This window comes from Diabrotica virgifera, chromosome 5 (genome assembly GCF_917563875.1).
Source record: "Diabrotica virgifera virgifera chromosome 5, PGI_DIABVI_V3a".
Lineage (NCBI taxonomy): Eukaryota > Metazoa > Arthropoda > Insecta > Coleoptera > Chrysomelidae > Diabrotica > Diabrotica virgifera.
The window spans coordinates 35,898,604-35,918,786 of record NC_065447.1 but is presented as its reverse complement, the minus strand read 5'-3'; the positions used below and the strand labels follow the sequence as shown (position 1 = coordinate 35,918,786).

At 33.4% G+C, this 20,183-nt stretch overlaps 1 protein-coding gene across 2 annotated transcripts; it reads right to left on the bottom strand.

Moving 5' to 3' along the window:
- Positions 1-13,469: 13,469 nt before the first annotated feature.
- On the bottom strand, positions 13,470-17,732 carry LOC126885684 (uncharacterized). 2 transcript variants are annotated; one of them, XM_050652387.1, is made up of 3 exons: positions 17,569-17,732; positions 14,809-14,884; positions 13,470-14,675 (listed from the first exon to the last, which is right to left on the bottom strand). In XM_050652387.1, exons 1-3 carry the CDS (start codon positions 17,584-17,586, stop codon positions 14,035-14,037), a joined length of 735 nt encoding a protein of 244 aa, XP_050508344.1. In that variant the 5' UTR covers positions 17,587-17,732; the 3' UTR covers positions 13,470-14,034. The 2 variants fall into 2 exon arrangements, with proteins under 2 accessions (XP_050508344.1, XP_050508345.1); XM_050652388.1 differs by having other exon boundaries at positions 17,544-17,711.
- Positions 17,733-20,183: the final 2,451 nt, after the last annotated feature.

Genomic DNA, 20,183 nt, shown 5'->3' with positions numbered 1-20,183 from the left:
TAGTCAAAGCCCGAAATAAATTATAGTTTCGGCCTTTGACTAGTCAAACCTAGGAGAGACTAAGTTGATCAGTCAAAGGTCGAAATTTAATTTTATGAAATCGGGGTTTGACTAGTCTAACCCCGATCACTATTAAAATGTCGTAATTTGTTAGATTAGATTTAACACAACGTCATTTTTTAATTTTAATGTTTATTATGTTTAAATTGTCGTAATTATTATACGTGTTAAAAATACCTGTAAAAAATTAGTGTTTATTCTCGCGTGTTATGGCATTATGGCATTAAGAGTTGCACAATACGTTAGACCTTTTACACTTACATGGTTTTGAAGAGCACTTCTTATTGCAGTGGTATTTTATAAATCCTTGTCCTCCAAATGTAGAACCTTTTGTACTAATTTCTCTTGGAGACAGCTTAACGTCTGGAACATATTCGAAATTAGGAAAATTCTCTTTGCATTCTCTTATTTGATTTCATGAAAAAAGTGTGTTTATTGTTCCGCATTTCGTACCAACTCTATACAAACCGTCAATTATTGTTTTATCTTGTATGATACCCGAAATATTTCGAGCATCTCCTTGGCACGCGTTCGAGCATGCGTTGTGCAGAGACAGAAAAGATTAAAATAAATAAAGGAAATGCGATTGAAGGTCTTCATACCCAGGCTAATGTTATGAAACAATTAAATGAAAAAAAAAATCCTACAATTTCGATGGGAAAAACTGTAACAATATCTATCCCCAGCTTTGATAGACCCAAAGAAGATGCTCGAAATATTTTGAGTAGCATACAAGATAAAACAATTGACGGTTTATATAGAGTTGGTACGAAATACGGAACAATAAACACACTTTTTTCAAGAAATTAAATAAGGGAATGCAAAGAGAAATTTCTAAATTTCGAAGATGTTCCAGAAATTAGGCTGTCTCTTTCTCTAAGAGAAATTATTAGTACAAAAGATTTTAAATTTGGAGGACAGGGATTTATAAAATGCTACTGCAATAAGAAATATGCTCTTTGAAATTACGTAAGAGTAAAAGATCTAACGTATTGTGCAACACTAAATGCCATAATGCCTCAACATGTGAGAATAAACACTAATTATTTTATTTTAATTACGACAATATAAAAACAATAAACATTAAATTAAAAAATGACGTTTTATTAAACCTAATCTAACAAATTACGACATTTTAATAGCTGATCGGGGTTTGACTAGTCAAACCCCGATTTCATAAAATTAAATTTCGACCTTTGCCTGACCAACTTGTCTCTTCGAGGATTGACTAGTCAAAGGCCGGCACTGTAATTTATTTCGGGCTTTGACTAAGACCATCAGTCAGACCTGACGATTGCCTAGTCAAACCTAGGAGTGCCTGAAATTTGGGCTTTGACTATAACATATACAGCGAACAGAGCTGCAGGATGCCTGAATGGAACAATATGGAGAAATAAAAATATCGGGAAAGAAATTAAAGGTAGAATTTACAAAACAGTCATCAGACCAATAATGACATACACGCCAGAAACACAGAGAGAGGACAAAAAGAATACCAGAAACAGCAGAGATGTAAACCCTTAGACAGATCGATGTTAACATATTTTGAGATAGCTATGGGAATATCAAAGACTGGGTAAGAAAGAAAAGAGTAGAATGGAACGGTTATATAAACCGAATGACAACAAGAAGAGTAGTAAAGAGGGCGAGATATGGTTCCCCAAAGGAATGGGGATGGAATGAAATCAAAACTGTTTTGAGCAAACAATTTGGGTAAATAGGCAATGTGCTTATTTTGCTGAAAAAATGTTCAGTTGTAGACGATAGTATTCATATATTATAACGGATTTCTACGGCTGTCGCCGCCTCTCCATACCCAGCTTCCAATTTTTTCTATCGTAAGTCGTAACACATATCTTCATCTAATTGCCTCCTGAATACAGCTTCTCTGTGGTCGTCCTCTTTTTCTTCTCTCCGGTGGGACCCACTCTAATATTTTTCTCGGCCAGCGAGTCTCATTCATTCTTTTAACGTGACCGAACCATGTCAGCTGTCTTTTCAATATCGTCTATTATAGTTTTTTCCACCTTCATATGTTCTCTAATTGTTTCATTTCTTACATGTTCTAATCTCGAAACCTGACAACTTCTCCTCAAAAAGTCCATTTCTGTACTAAGTAGCTTCTTTTTATTTCTTGCACTTATGTCCCAAACTTCTGCACAGTAGATTGTAGCGATAGTATTCATAAAATACGTATTCACAGATTATATTTTCGATCGCCACAGATTAGGTGGCAGTCATAACAAATTTTTAAGACTCTCAACTCACGAAAATTATTATTTTATCATGACCGATTTACAGCAAGGTTAACTGCTCGATATCGAGGCCGGATTTCCTAAGTACTATAATATTTATTTCTAATAATTGGTTATTTTAGTCAATATTGTCTGATTGATATGATAACGTTCTGTCTGTTCGATTGTCTAAACGTATTCCGGTACAAACAATCCCAGACTCACCATCAAATCGGTCCTTCCTGAATAGCTAAAAGTCGTTCACTCGATTGCATGTTAATCGGGGCTTTCTGGGCTTTAATAAAATTCGACTTACATATTTAATGTGTTATTTTTTTCTTTTCTTCTAAGTTTTAATAAATTAATAAAGTTTGCTTTATTAATATTTTCAGCACTTTCTCATCACTACCACACCATTTGCAATTCTCATATCAGACACCCAACGACGAAAAAACAAGATACCGTAAAACGGGGTTACTTTGCACCATTTATTATTATTTTTTTTTCTTAGAGTGGATATAAAGTTACTTGAAAGAAGATCTGAACTTTTTATTATATACATCTATTGAACAGGTCGTAATATAGCTTTTATTTTAGCTATTTTTTAGGTATATTGCATAATTAAAAGAAAAACCTAGTTTTATTAGTGGTGCAAAGTATACCCTAGAAGAGTCATACTTTGCACCACTCGATATTTTAATAATATTTGGCTACAATATGCTTACTGGTGCATAGTAATCCTACCGGATTTTAAACTTTGCACCAATTAAATGCAAAAAAATGTTCAGTGGCCAATTTTTTTAATTTAAACCTACCTACATTTATGAAAGAAGCATAAAAGGAAAAACATTGCTACATTTTAAATGAATAAACTTTATTATAACGGCAATAGTGAAAATACGAAGTTTGAAACTAATCCCACCACAATTTGTCGCATTCTGGAACAATGTACAATCCTCGTCTGGAAATTTTTTTGGGAGGTTTTATGGCACCAATGGCGAGTTTTTCATTAAATTCGCTTTCTTCTTCCATCTCTTGCACCTCATTTATTTCATCGTCTGATGAATCCCTGCCTACTGGAAAGTGGTCGTCCAAAACATTGTTCTCCTCTGAATCATCTACGATTTCTGGCTCAACAGCTTTATGAGGTGTGGAAGTAGATGCTTCAGTTAGATCTTTTAAACTAATTTCAGAATGGGCAATACTTTGTCCTGCCGGAACAGTTATTTTCTTTTTCTTCCCTTGTGTCTTAAACTTTGTGGCTTCCTTTCTTTTATCTTCTAAATACTGAATGAAAGTGTTTTCGATATCCGACGAACTTGATTTATTATTTGTTGAATCACTATCAGTTATCACATTAGATCGCTTAGTTGTTTTTAACCGCTCCAAGAGCGGTGTTACATCACAAGGAACGATACCGCATTTCTTAACCGGACTTTAATATCTGATCGCCATTCTTTTGTATTTTTTCGATTAATGACCGTAAAAGCGTTGGAAAATGCTGTTTCTCAAGTACATTTGATCTACTGCCTACATGAGTTTCCTTATATTGAGATAAAATTTCCCTCCAGGCCTTTTTCATTGGAGCAAAGAATGCAACATCTAACGGTTGTGTAACGGGGGTCCTATTCGGAGGCAAATATATAAAATGAATGTTGTGTTTTCGACACAAATCCAGGACTTCAACATTAATATGAGAAGACAAATTGTCTAATATAAAGGACCTTCTTTCCCTGAATTTTTTTAAGCCTAGGAAATAGAATGGTGTTAAACCAATTTGCAAATGTCTGTGATTCGAACCAACCAGAGGCAGTATTTGCATAACGTTTACCAGAGGGGCCATTTTCAGTACCGGTGTCCCACAAATTCTTGGATTTGTACACCACATAAGGAGGTAGTAGCTCACCAGCTGCATTTCCACACATCATAAGAGAAATGCTACTTTTTGAAGAGTTACAAATTCGTTCAGGATATTTAACCCCACGTTTAGTTAATACCTTTTTTTTTCCGGGATCATCTGTTAAGTTAGTCTCATCATAATTAAAAATAGCATGTGGCTCCACATCAGTTATAGTTTGTCTTAAATTTTCAATGTATTCAGTCATTTGGTCTGCATTGAGTGCTGCTCTGCTTCGTTTAATGTTTGAGGCTATCCTTGCAGTAAGGTCCTTATGGCGACTTAAAAATGATTTGACCCAATCGATACCTGGAGTATTATCCTTAAAGCGAGTAATATTTTTTCCTTGGCGATTTAAATAGCTCTTTATTATTTGCCGCAATTCCATCCCAGTAACAGGAAAACCAGCATCACCAAGGCGCTGAATACATTGTACGAAGCACCTTTCCTCTTCGTACGAGAATATTGTTGGGTATCCTGGTTTTCCAGCGTGTACTCCTTTTAATTTATAAAATATAGTTCTCCTTGGGATTTTAAAGGTTTCAGCTGCAACTCTTGTGTTCATGCCATCTTTTATGGCTGACAAACATGCCTTCAGATCTTCTTCTGTGTAGTCTGCATTTGCGAGATCCCAGTTTCCTTTTATAATGTCTGGGCATTTCCTAAAACAATTTTTCTATTTAACTTTTACTCCTGGGGATACTTTGCACCACTTGCAAGTTGGCGGTGCAAAGTATACCCAATTTCACGTCTTAAGTGCACATGTTAACAATGTTTTTTTTGTTATTGCTATCCTCGTTTAAAACCGTTATTTTAACAACTAAAAATCGCAATCGGTTATGGTATATATCATTAGATGTGTACTTACCAATTTTTGACCGCTGTGACTGTCTGTACTGTATGATTTTGCAAAGCCAGAAAATAATAAAATTTTAAGGTTGATATTCGAATCGTTACTGATGAATAACTAACGACCGCAGGGACAATCGCGCGCGTCTTACTGATGTATTGCGATGTTGCCTATGTGTTCTAAAGGTAGTACAAATATCTAAACAAAATTGAGCGTATATTTACACAAAATATACTTTTACACGTTCGGTGCAAAGTTACCCTGCTCAGTGCAAAGTAACCCCGTTTTACGGTATCGTTAATGTTGTGAAGGCTTTTCACATTTGCGATCTTACCTGCTGTAACCTGCTCTATAAAGTGTATCCACGATCGGTGAACCACTGAAGGGCTAACTTCAACGGTCACCAAACAAAAAGATCCGCTACTCCGCATTAAGACAACTTCACGTCACATCATAGATGAATCATTTGTCTTAATAAAAAACATTTAACGTGTACATATAATCACTCTTGTGGTAAATTTAGTATCTACACAATAGGACCAACATGAAGAATGCCCTAAATGAGAGAGTGTACAATATAGGATGCTGGATACAAATATGAGAGCTCTTAGAATAGGTACCTGTAAGTTAGGGATATCTTAAAAATTTATTATGAGAGAGAAATACAAATAACTTCAAAATAACTAGAACATGAACAGAAACAAAATGAACAAAACAAAATCCTAGAACTACACTATTACTTACTAGTTACATAACTCTTTCAAATATCTGTATACACTATTGTTCATCCAACTCACTATTACGCAGATCCTGAATGTAAAGGTGTGGGGATATGGCAACCCTGGTGTCTAAGGCTACCAAGAAAACGATATGAAAACTTTTCTAACACTTTGGTTTACCCAAAAAGAGCACTACAAAACTTTAATTAATTGCTCTTATATCAAAAGCAATACAATCTTTGATAGATTGGAGAGCATTATATAGATGTGTGTAGAGTAAATCTTTGACGGATTTCTGAGGACTTCTGCCAACACAGATGTTGCTCCGTCCCCGACTTAATTTGCTCTGATTTGGAGGCTGGTGCACTGGTTCTTAGGGAATCTTTTTTAAAACTTATATGTCTTTTAGGCACACATGAACACTAAACACTGTAGCCACTATACAGGGTGTTTCATTAATAATTGTCCATATAGTAACTGGAGAAACCTTAGCACAAAATACGAAGATTTAACCTAAATCACTTAAATAAAATGTGGTTCCTTACCGAGTTACAGGGTGTTTTATCTAAAAATTTAAAAAATATTTTTGCTCAGCATTTTGAAACTATTCGACGTATCACTACCATACTTGGCAGAAAGTGCGACTACTAGACACCCTACTAAATTATGATAAACAAACTTTTCTAGCTACTACCAGAGGCGTACGACAGGGGATGGTGAATGGTTGACCCTTCTCAAATTGTACGCCACTGGAGGAATTACTATTTTAGTGCCATTTTTAGATTCTCCAATACTTTCTACGTAAATAATATATTCTTCAGTGGTAACGATAAAGTCATTAGTTTTCGAGATATTTGAAGTTAAATATGAAACGGCACAGTTATTTTGATTATTTTATGATATGATTCATATGATTAAAATTTAAAAATTATTTGTACCCAGTACTTTAAAACTGTTTGGCGTATCCTTATCATACTTGGCAGAAAGTACAGGTACTGTGAATGGTACTAAATTAAGATAAATTAACGTTTCTAGCTACTACCAGAGGCTTACGACAAGGGATAGTGGCTGGTTGAACCTTCCCAAATTCTACGCCACTGACGAAATTGCTATTTTAGTGTAATTTTTTGATTTTGCAATACTTTTTATGAAAATAATGTACTCTTCATTCGTAACGATAAAATGATTCGTTTTCGAGATATTTGAAATTAAAAATGAAGCGACACAATACATTAATCAAAATAACCGTGTCGTTTCATTTTTAACTTCAAAAATCTCGAAAACTAATGACTTAATCGTTACGAATGAAGAGTATATTATTTGCATAGAAAGTATTGGAGAATACAAAAACTGAACTAAAATAGCAATTTTGCCAGTGGCGTAGAATTAGGAAAGGGTCTACCATTCACTTTCCCCTGTCGTACGCCTCTGGTAATAGCCAGAAACGTTTCTTTAACATAATTTAGTAGTTTGTACAGTATCTATACTACCTGCCAAGTATGAAAAGGATTAGTCGAATAGTTTTAAAATGCTGAACAGAAATAGTTTTTAAATTTTTAGATAAAACACCCTGTAACTCAGTAAGGAACCACATTTTATTTAAGTGTTTTAGGTTAAATCTTCGTATTTTGTGCTAACGTTTCTCCAGTTATTATATGGACAATTATTAATGAAACACCCTGTATATTTACACAGTTGGCGAAAGTGAAGTTACATATTTATTACTAAATTAAAAATACCTTTAAATAATTTTATATGTTCGAATGGATTTATTCGAACTCTGACGTTTATGGTCTTTTGTGTGTTTATTTTTATATATTTAGCAGTGACATGTTGAAATGGTCCACTTGAGAAATACGCTAATACACTGAAACAATTGTGAACTTACTTATTTCTCTACTTTAAATAACATTTCGTTAAGAACAAGTGAATTTATTATATACCTAGCTATCAAAAAGCTTGATTTTATGTAACTTTGCTCAAAGATTGGTCTAAATATTTTTTTGGATATTTTATATTGCATGTAATATTACTAACTACATACCTACTTAAGTATTTTTAGAAATCTGGAGTCATGAGATGTTATTGTACTTATTTTTTATTTATTTATTTTTAATTGTATATAAGATATCAAATGATGTATATAAAAGAGACCCTATGGTGTCTTGTAGCGATTTAAACGTGTACTATATAAAAAAAATGAATTTAGAAATTTGACTTCGGGGTTCCTTTTTATTAAATATTTTATTATGCATAAATCATTGTTTTAGAATTATTGAAGAAATAAACATTTCTCACTATTAATATTTTTATTTTGTTTTATTAACCTACTCGGGTTTGCCAGAACTGTCACATAAATTATTTAAACGAAGAAAGCAACCAGGTTTTATAAAAATAACTTCAATTACTTTATCTTAAGAGGCAACATCAGCGCCTGGAAAACACGTTCCAAGATTGCAGCTTTAATTTTGAATATTTTGTCGAGATATTTGGCACACATATTCGTAATATAGTAACGAATGGCGGAACAGAGCCCAATTTGAGAAATATGTTAGAATGTGGAAATTACTTCATAATTAAATATCATACATATTACAAAATGAGTATGTAGTGTCCTTAAGAGCAAAAAAATAAACTTTCTTCAATAGTATGAGTATAATAATTACACTAGTCAACAAAAAAAAGTGCGACTGATGTTAAAATGACTGTACCGGGGAGTTTAAAGCGTCCTGAATGCGAATTCAAACACTAAAATTTTCCACCATGTATAGATTTTGAATTTTCTTCTTAAGGTGCCGTGCATGTATGCGTAGGGGTCCCCGCATACATTGTCTTGTCAGGTGAAATGTTAGATGTTGAGTTATAGAATGTATGAAATATTGCTGTTTATTATAAAAATCCTTTTATACTATATACACGTAAGTTCAGAACTAGAAACAAAAACCATAGTAAGTCTTTTTTACACAATTTTATGCCTATCCCAATTTTCCCATAACACTATGTGGATTAATACAAACACACATTTTATCCTGCATAGTAAAAAACTAGGATAGCTCCTGATTGCGGTTCCTAAATATTGTAAGTTTTACTGGCTAGTAAATTCCATTTAAAAAAATCCATTATTTTAATGTAGAACCTAGAGTTAAGCATGTTCTTTGGGCAAGTGAAGATCTCGAACTAAATCATGTAATTTGGCTTGTTGGATGCAATAAGTTGCTTTTTCGTCGCTTTCTGGAAAATAAAAATCATTCTTTTCTGATACATCATCGGGTTTACTTTTATCGCCATACATTTCCAAATCTTCTTCCCAATTTGCCGGGGGTCCTGGAATTGGTAAATCTTCTCCATGGAAAACCGGTTTTATTGCTGAAATAATATCTGGATATTCAATTTTTCGCTTGCCTTTCCTTGAAAAACCAGACACTTTTGTCATGCAGAAATAACAGTCGTTAAAACAGTTTAGAACTAATAAGTTTAAATGGGTAGGTTTACTGATTAAGGATTACCTTTTGTCTATTCTTTATTTAAATGTTAATGTGTTATTCGTAGACATTAGATATCCCAGTGTTGTCAAAGTATGCACAATTTTTAGGAAAAACGTTAGTTTGATAACATCACCCACCGATATATTACAAATGACTGTTTAAAAAAAATAGTAAAATACTCATAACTCAAAAATCGCAACTCATTTTTTTTTAAAAAATCATAACTCAAAAATCTTACGTGTTAGGAACTTTTTATCATCATATTCATATTCAGAGAGCAAAAATTAACAAAAAACAGCACTTTGCATTCCAGTCGCAAATTGGTTGTAAACTAGTGTTATTGATACACAATATTGTGCATTCGTTTTTGATAGTATATTATCATTGTCGTCCTGCCGACGCACTGTTGAAAATTCGCAGAACTTTCGAAAAAAAAATATTAGTGACGCGCTGATATAGTCTCTTAACTTCTGATGTAGCCTCTTAACTTCTACTGAAAGGAAAGAACAAATCACCGCTGCTACTTTTTCAACTTACTTTTAGTAAAGAGGAAAATAGCTTTTAAAATAGAGATTAGAGTACAAGACAAAAGGTTACTACGAGAAACAACCTTTTCCTGAAACTTGTAGGGAGCAAACCCACAGGTCTTAAAGTCAACAGCCGAGGCCTTATGTTTCTCAGCAGAGGAATATGCTTGTCCCGTCTGAGGTAGATCTAGACATGCCTAACAAGTCACCACTGCATTAAATGAAACATGTAGAACAACTACGGGCTGTATGAAATCTATCCCTACCGTACCGGGCACCTGGATTCGCATCACCAGAAGACCATAGATGCGCCTCGCAATATGTGGAGAAGTTCAGGCAAACTTTCGATGAAAACCACCAATTATATGGGTTTGATGAACCACCAGGAACCAGCCGACTTAAATCAAGGAAAAGGTTTATAAGAAACATCAGCGTCGAACCACCCGAACTGTTCACCCTACACCGAGAACCACCAAATGGAATGAACCTGTACTGGAGAACCTGACGGACACTCAACCGCATTCGCGCCGGCGTTGCCCCTGTAAAACAGAACCTCACTAAATGGGGTATAAACACAAATAACGACGTACTTTGTGAATGTGGGGAGATACAGAATGTGGAGCACCTGAGAGTAACAGACTTTGTCCATCAAAGTGCATCCTCGATGATTTAAGGATCGCAAATACAAAGGGTGTAGACGTAGCCCGATACTGGGCAGAAAAACTGTAGTCCGATCCTTCTTCTTCTTAACGTGCCCTATCAAGTCCCCTTGACGTTGGCGATTAACATGGCGAAACTGTCTCTGTCTCGAGCTATTCTAAATAGGTGTTCTGCTTTCTTTATTCCTGTCCACTCCCGGATATTCTTCAACTAAGAGGCCTGCTTTCTACCAATTCCTCTGCGTCCTTCGATTTTACCCATCATAATAAGTTGAAGAATATTATACCGGTCTCCCCTTACTACGTGTCCAAAATAGGCCATCTTTCTATATTTGATGTTATCAAGCAGCTCGCGGGTAGCATTTGCTCTCTTAAGGACTGCCACATTTGTCAGCAAAGCCGTCCATGGTATTTTCAGAATACGACTGTGCAGCCACATTTCAAATGCCTCCAAACGGTTAATGGTGGATATTTTTAATGTCCATGCTTCGACAGCATACAAGAGGACTGACCAAATGTAGCATTTAATCATGCGCTTTCGAAGTTGAAGTTGCAAGGTATCATTACAAAAGAATGACCTCATTTTTAAAAATGTCGTGCGTGCTATCTCGATTCTACATTTTATCTCTTTATCTGGATCTAGTTGTTCAGTAATATGGCAACGAAGATATTTAAAACTGGGTACTCTTTGAATTATATGACCATCAACATATAACAGTGAATCTTGATGGGCCAAACGGCTAAATACCATGTATTTTGTTTTTGAGCAGTTTATATTTAGGCCAAACTCTCTTCCCACCCTGTCAATGGCATTTAAAAGGTGTTGTAATACATTCATATCATCACTTAAAATAACTGTATCGTCTGCATATCTGATTGTATTTATCATTTTTCCCGACGAATCGGTTATAGTATGTGGAGTTTTCTTATGATAAAGACCAGCTACTTCTCTAACTTTTTTAAACATATTAAACGTATCATGTTTTTCATTCAACTTTTCTAATTCCTTGCATTTATCCTCCATCCATTTTTCTTTAGCTACCTTTATTTTTTGTTTAATTAGTTTCTGTTTTTCTTTGTATTCTGTTTTGTTATCTTTCAGTTTTCTTCTCTGCTCCATCAATTCCAGGATTTCATCAGTCATCCATTGCTGTCTTTTGTGCCTCTGCATCGTTGTTGTATATTTTTCCATTACTTTCCAGGTAAGATCTTTAAACGTGTTCCATATTTCTGTATTGTTTTCATTTGTTGAATTCTTTAGCTGATTATTCAGGTCATTTTCTATTAGTGTTTTGTTGGATGCTGATATATGTAATTTTGGTGTTTTGGGGCTTTCTTCGACTTTTTTGAGCTTCACTTGGATGTCAGCTATTAGATGGTTATGGTCTGAACCGATATCTGCACCAGAATATGTCGTTGATCTCTTGACACTATTCTTAAATCTCTTGTTTAATAGAATATAATATCTGATTTCTAATTATATGAAGTAAGTTATCTCCTGGTCCCTTCCATGTATATAATCTTCTTTTGTGTAATTTCAACCATGTATTTGCGATTATCATGTCATGTTCTTGACAGAACTGGTATAATCTAGTCCGATCCAGACTCGAAAAAGAAAAGTAAGCTTTTAGAAAACCGAGTACAATGAAACATCGCTTCAGCCAATTTATAAAACAAACAGAATGTTTTCTTCCACTCTGTATACTAAAATTTGAATTTGCGTCTCACAAATATTCTAAAGAATTACGTCTCAACATCTTAGAAGAAAAATACGTCAGTGTCTCTTCGAATAGAATAAACAAAATCCAATTGTTTGCTTACATTGACAGATGCCTCTGCCATATGCTATCACAGTTATTATGCGTAACCGGGAGAGAGACAGTCGAAGATAGCTTGGATCGCCGCGAGAATATTATATGTAGTAGAAAAATGATTCCTATTTAAATCTTGAGGGAGTCAGGTGAAGCCTAAGCCTTTGCCGATAAAGTATGTCTTTGGCAGTTTTTTGTGTTTTAATTTTGAGAAATCTGTTTAGTTTGGTGGTCCAGAACCAGCCCTCGGATGCAGTTCATTGAGTTATTCGTTATTAGGGGAATAACATGCTCTCATAGATATGAAAAATAATAGAGCTCCGGTGGAAGCTAGTGTGCATGGGCGCGGGGGGGGGGTGCGTGGCCCCCTAGCTTTTTGGAAGCTTTAAACTATATATGGTTATCCAAAGTATACCAAATATAATGTTCAACACCTTCACATCTTCATGGTGTGTAGTTCTTGAGACAATTAAACCAGGAGACCAACTTTTGATTTCATGAATATAAACACTTTTGAATATCTGCGTATGAAAACATTCCAAATAAATAGAATAATTTGGTTACAATAATTATCCTTCATATAAAGGAGATAAATTAGATCTTAAAAACCATAGGCCAATAATTATCTTACTGAACCACCTATACCTACAAGCTCTTTACTCGAATAAGTACTGGCAAATAGATTGGAAGTACCTATAATTCGATTTCTACCAGAAGAGCAAGTAGGGTTTCAATGAGGCCACGGAACAAATGACCATCTGCAGTGCCTTAAAATTATATTCAAAAAGTCTATCGAATATAATACACCACTGGTTTTTATTTTTGTTGACTTCCACAAAGCATTTGACAGAGTAGAAATAGTAGCGATCTTAAAAGTACTATTAGACTTTAGAGTAAACCACGCAAATATGTAAATATTATTCGAAATGTATACAAAAATGCAACAACAACTGTAAATCTTCATTGCATGACTGAGAAGATAAAAATTGGCAGAGGAGTGCTGCAGAGAGACACTTTGTCGTCAAAGTTATTATATAAAATTATTTACAACAGTCATTGAGTATCTACGCATTTAAATGTTTAATTATTAGAGTGGGACTCAAAGTTTATGGCATGCTTTCAAATGGGCGAGGCCTAACAGACCTCAGGCTGGAGGGTTAATGAAGGAAATCTGGAAATAAAATTGGGAAATGAAATTTTCCAGTATTGAATTAATGTAAGGAATAGTCAGGTGGAGAAAATATTTATATTAATACATCTATATTCAAAGCGTACAACTTTTAATAAAAATATATAAAAAATACATATCTACAATACTCACACAAAATAAATACTTAAGAGCGTAGGCGCAAAATTTCAGGCCAATGCTTTTTAAATACATTTATTTTTTCGAAGCTGAAAAAAACTAATATTTTTGAAAAATTTAAACGCAAAATGAAAGATTACATTATTACCGAGGGCAGAAAGTCTCTTAGAATAAACAAAAAGTTTCTTTTTAGAGATATTTTATGATATTTGAAAGATAAGATATTTGAAATTAAAAATCACACTCCATTTGCTCTTTTTTTCACCTCGGTAACTTATTAAAATAAACACAGAAGTTTTCAGTGACTTTCAGCCCTCAGTAATAATGTAACCTTTCATTCTGTTTAAATTTTTCAAAAATACTTTATTAGTTCTCTCGGGACTCGAAAAAATAAATGCATTTAAAAAGCATTGGCACAAAATTTTGCGCCTACGTTCTTTTAATTCAAATAATAAACTTAACAGTTAATACATATATAAATACAGATTATCTAAACAAACCAAAAGCTTCCAAAACATTACTTTTAGCATTTCTAATCATAAAAGCATACACATATTCCTCACAGTCTCTATCCCAAGGAGGATTAAAAAACTTAAACACTTTTGACTCACTACTAAACTTAACATAATTAACTCCTTGGCCAAAAATGTATCTCCCATATACAATGAACTCCCTATCTTTATAAATAAATAATCTTGATCGCCCAGGACAAATTGTACCAGACTTCATTATTGTTGTCTTCGATATAGATTCATCCAGTTCGAGATCCTTGCAAGGGTCGTAAGTATACTTTATAAAAACGTCAACTAAATCAAAAATGTTTAAATTATCTTCTACATACGTTTTATACAAAACTCTTCCTTTGGTATATATAATTGGACACTTTGTATTCCACTCTAGATTGTTCCTATCAATCGAAGCATGGATTTTGTTTATAACGTATTTGGATTCATATTTACCTTCAAATAGTTCTTCTTCAACATCATCTAGTTTAAATGTTCCGTTCAATACTCCAATTACACCGATATTCTCAAAATTGTATCCTTCTTTTTTAATTTTTTCATAGATTTCATCATCTTCATCCTCTTCGGAGTGTTTAATTTTGTAAAGTTTCTTATACTCGCTTTCTATAAGAGAAACATTATATTATACATTTTTTTTATTAAAAATTTCAAACCAGATTTTAGTAGGTAATATATGTGTAGGTATCATGTAAAATAATAATCAATGTGACTTGATTAAACTAAGCAAATAACTTACCTGATAATTTTCCAAACATACATTCATGTTTCATAAATTGACCACTAAAACATCCATTTCCAGTATCATCACAATTCTAAAAAATAGATATAGGTAATATTATGGAATAAATTAAAATAATCCTTAAATGTAAATTGGAGGATTAAAACGCTCAACATCAGAAATATGACCACTGGAGGAAGAGAGCTTGCCGATTTCATTCAGAACAATTAATGGGACATTCAGGACTCTAAGAACTATAGAGGGATAAAGCTAATGTCGCAGGTTAATGAGAGACATTGATAGGAGAACAGTTTGGATTTATTCCAGGAAGGACAACAGATACCTTGTTTGCTTTAAGACATTTGAGAGAGAATGAAAAGAAGAAAAGAGAACATTTAGTATTTATAGATATTGAGAAGGCATATGACACAGTTCTTTGGCAAGGGCTGTGGAGATGTGTGAGAGAAAATGGGTTCCTGAGAAGTATGTAAGGCTTGTGAAGGATATGTAAGAGGAACATACACCAAAGTTAGGACTTGTGTTGAATTGACTGAAAGTTTTCCAGTGACAGTTGGTTTGCATCAAGGCTCTTCACTCAGTCCCTACTTATTTAATGTTATCTAACAATAAAACACTAAAAACGTTTGTTTTCTATATTTCCACAAAATTTATTACAACTATGTGACTACAGCCGTTTCGGCAGAGTGCCTTTCTCAAGTGATTTAGATTACTATGGGTTTGCCTTTTTAAAGTCTTTAACTGAAGAGGTTGAGGAGTGGGGAGCTGTTTGTCTCTAGTTGGTCATTCAGAATTATATCTGTATTTTTCAATTTATTAATTTCCATAGATTCTAATAAAGATAGCTTAAGGCCTTTATTTTGAATATTCAGAATTTGAAACTGTTCATTAAAAGAATGATTATGATCTAGAAGGTGAAGTGCGTATGTAGAAGTGTCTGTTTTTCTATTGTTGAAAGCCCTTTTGTGTTCTGCTATCCGTTTGTCAAAGGTTCTGCCAGTTTGACCGATGTAAGTTTTGTAAACGGCTGAAACGTTTTCAGTGTTTTATTGTTAGATAAAATGAACTTCCATCAAGTAACGGCCGAATCCATTAATTATTTAATTTTGTTGTGGATGTACTGACACAGAGGGTATGAGAGCTCCTTGGTCAATCACTGGCAGATCCAGAAATGTGTCTTGGTGGGAGGGAGGGGGACTTCCGATGAAACACAAACAAAAAGACATAAAAAAGATAAATCTAAACTACATAAAAAACAAATAATAACTTTTATGCATTAACGCTCAATTTCATAATAAAGTTAAAGTGGATGTTAAATTTTAAGTTTATACTTTTATCAATGGAATTATAATACACATTAAAGTAAACTTTAGTTAATATTCACTTTAAGTTGATTATGAAACCGGGAGTAAGTTCCCTTAATTTTCCTAACAGTTTTATTGAATTGAATTTATCTGTCTATGGTGTGTAAGTTTCATGAATTTGAATTTTAGACCTTCTCGGGGGTGAATTTCCCCTATCCCCCCTCGTTGATCTGCCACTGTGGTCAATTGGTCAATGCTCTTTGCTGATGGCATCCTGTAGAGGAGTGACACTTGAAAAGGGAAAAGCAGAGGATGAAGAGGAACTAAGTGGAAAAAGCCCATGAGTACACCTCAGAGGTGTAACCAGAATGATCCTAAGGGGGGGGGGGGGGGTTACAACTACTTGATGGTCTCTGGGGGGTATGGAATAGTAATGGTGTTAAACATATAGAGCTCAAAGTACATCCAAATGGGGGGGGGTTATAACCCCCAAAACCGCCCCCTAGTAACGCCTATGGTACACCTAATATGCTAGGATAGAATTAGAGCACATAAATAAATGTAATAGAGCTTTTCATCGATTGTCAGTTGTTTCGAGCTGCTGTCATGTGTCACATAATATTAATATATCTATGTCATACATCTTTGGTTTGTATGCTTCTTTTCATGAGCATTTTTCAGTGCGTCACAAATGATAGAAAAAAAGGTAGGTAAGTCCGTGATAATATACATTTTAGTGACATGACATTTTAGTTAAATCTGACAGTTGTCACATTTTATTTAGAATTGGACCTAAAAACAAATCAATTGTGTTTATTGCATTTATAAAATGGTATTTTCTTTGATTTGTATAGTCTTATAAATTGTACAGATTATATTCATAGATATATTATATAATTCGTAAATATTTTTTTTTTCGATTATAGCGACATCTTTTGACAACTAGAATAAATGTTATAAATGTCACTGACGAAATGTAATCACTGACTGGGTTTTTTTTCTGTCACATGCAATTTAATGTGTTAGAAAGAAATCGAAAAACTGTGATACACTGAAAGATCCTCATGAGAAAAAGCATATCTGGTATATATACCAATAACTAGGAGGTAGATATATTAATATTATGTGACACATGACAGAAGCTCGAAACAAATGACTGTGAATGAAAAGCCCTATCAATTGACTAATCTAAAGCAAATAATAAGAAATTGAATGAAATCAAAATTGGTAGAAATAGAAAGCAAACTTAGAATTAATCAAAATGGATAGATACAAATAATATATTATTTACAAAGTTTGATCGAAAACAAGAATTATCAGGAAATATAAATCAGAGTATATATCGCAAAATCTATATAATTTAAGTAAAAAAGGCAAAAAATTAACAAAACTTTATAACTATTGTAACTAAAAAAGTGAATAGGTAGGTACCTTTAAAAGAAATAGTAATACATACTTTTGAACTATTATCCATTATATATAGTTGCTTCCAATTTTAATTTTTAAACAACAAAAATCTAGTATAAAGTATAAATTGAATATAAAACGAAAATGAAACTTTCTGGATTATTTCCTATTTCACATTTAAATTTACTTTATTTTTATTGACAACAGGTGACAGTGACAACTGACAAAACTGAGTTTCAGCAATGTTGCCAGATGTAGAGATTAATATCTTCAAAAATATAAAATGAAAAGTATTTTGTATTCAAAGCCATGCATGGTATGTACAGTACAAAATAACAATTTTTTCTATGCTGTGGCCTTGGTATGTGGGAGAAAGAATAATAACATAAAAGTACGGAAATGAATGAAAAAAAGGAAGTTTTCTATGTAGTTACCTACCTACTATGAATAAAACGAAAACGCTTTATTTGAACTGAATAACAATGGAAAATACCAGTTTCCCGAATTTATTCACAGAATTGTAACAATCTTTAAGAAGAATAAGGAATAAGTATAAGTACTTCTGCTTCTGAGATATATTTTTAAAAGCGAAATATTTTTAATTTAGTTAAGTGTTTAGACGTGGCAACGTGTGGAGGTCAAATCCGTCAAATCAGAATCCTGCATTCTACACTTTGACATTTTCCTTCATTCTGTCTAGCTAGAGGTGTTCAGAACAATTCGTGGTGGTACGAAAATAAATAACAAAAACCATCAATACTTTCTTGCGATATTTTTTTCGCATCGCTAATGTTTGCAAAGACGCTTAAATTTATGTAGACGTTAGTGGTGTTAATACAACAAAACACTGTTATACAGTGCGCTGGAATAAGTGTTACCCACATTTTAAATACTTTATTTTTAGCACATAAGCAAAACGCTCGACAGGTCGATTTTTAAAATAATCATAGTCATAATATATTATAGCATCAATGTTTCGAGCTTTACGCGATCCCTCTTCGGGTGACAGTCATAACTTTGATTTTTTTGAGATTGGGAAATCATTTAAAAGCTTTTGAAATATTGATTACAAAAATGTATAATAATACATACTTGCGCAAAATTTCGGTGCAATGCTTTTTAAATGCATTCATTTTTTTCGAAACCTGAGAAAACTAATAAGAATTTTTGAAAATTTTAAACGCAGAATGAAAGAGTACATTATTACCGAGGGCCGCAACTCCCTAAAAACCTCCATAATGTTTATCTTAATAAATTATGGGGGTGAAAACGAAGATAAAATTTAGTATGATTTTTAATTTCAAATCTATCATTCAAAAGAGACTTTTTGTTTATTTTAAGAGACTTTCAGCCCTCGGGAATAATGTAATCTTTCACTCTGCGTTTAAATTATTCAAAAATACTCATTAGTTTTCTCAAAATTCGAAAAAAATGAATACATTTAAAAAGCATTTGACCGAAATTTTGCCCAAGCGTTATAAATTTTTGTAATTAGTATTTCAAAAGCTTTTAAATGAGGTGTCACATGATGTACTTTCCCATTTAAAAAAATCAAAGTTATGACTGTCACCTGAAGAGGGCTCTCGTAAAGTTCGAAACATTGATACTATAGTATTTTTACTACAAAAACGTTATTACGTAGGTCAAACTTTTTGACGTAAGAGAACTGTCAAAACATTAGAATGTGACTTTTCATTATTGCCGTGTTTATAATAAACATAGCAATAATGAAAAGTCACATTCTAATGTTTTGACAGTTCTCTTACGTCAAAAATTTTGACCTACGTAATAACGTTTTTGTAGTAAAAATACTATATAATATACTATGATTATTTTAAAAATCGACCTGTCCGAACGATTTGTTTAAGTGCTAAAAATAAATGAGTTAATATGGGGGGTAACACTTATTCTAGCGCACTGTATATGTACCTACTTATGTGGATTACATAGGTATAGTTGTCCCAGTTTATATTTGCCCGAACGTTACGATTCATTTTCAAACAAGTTAAATCAAAACTTTAATTGAAATTGAAACGTACGTCGATGTGTAATATCATTGATGAATACTGTCAATGTAATAATTAGGAAATATCTATTATCGGTGGATGTATTTTATAAAATTATATTGCACTTTTATATTTTGAAATATATTTAACACATAACTTTATGAAATAAACACAATATTGTGAGTTATAACTTCCAATAAACACAACAAATGCGCTAATGTCACTGTCACTGAAAATGATAAACGTCAAAATTCATAAGGTTTGTTCCAACACGACCGAGAACCGTCACGAAACGGTAACGCTTCTGCGCAGTAAACAAAATCCGTTCCAACAAAAATATGATCGTCATCGGATCGTCCTTCCCACTGTTCCAACAAGAATTGTGATCTTTCGGTGACGGTTTCGTGATGATCATTTCAGTAATCAAATGCATAATGTGCTGGTTGGACTGACTTGCGCACTAGGATTTAATTCTTTAAAGTTTTTGAGCCTTTGATCGACTAAGAGCACACAAGCTGTCACCAACAAAAATGACAAATATATGATTACCGTCATGGGACGATAACTGGGCGATACAATTACGAACATGCGCACAACAAACAGTACAAGTAGTTTCGTGACGGTTTCTGGACCGTCCAAAAGTTCATGTTGGAACAAA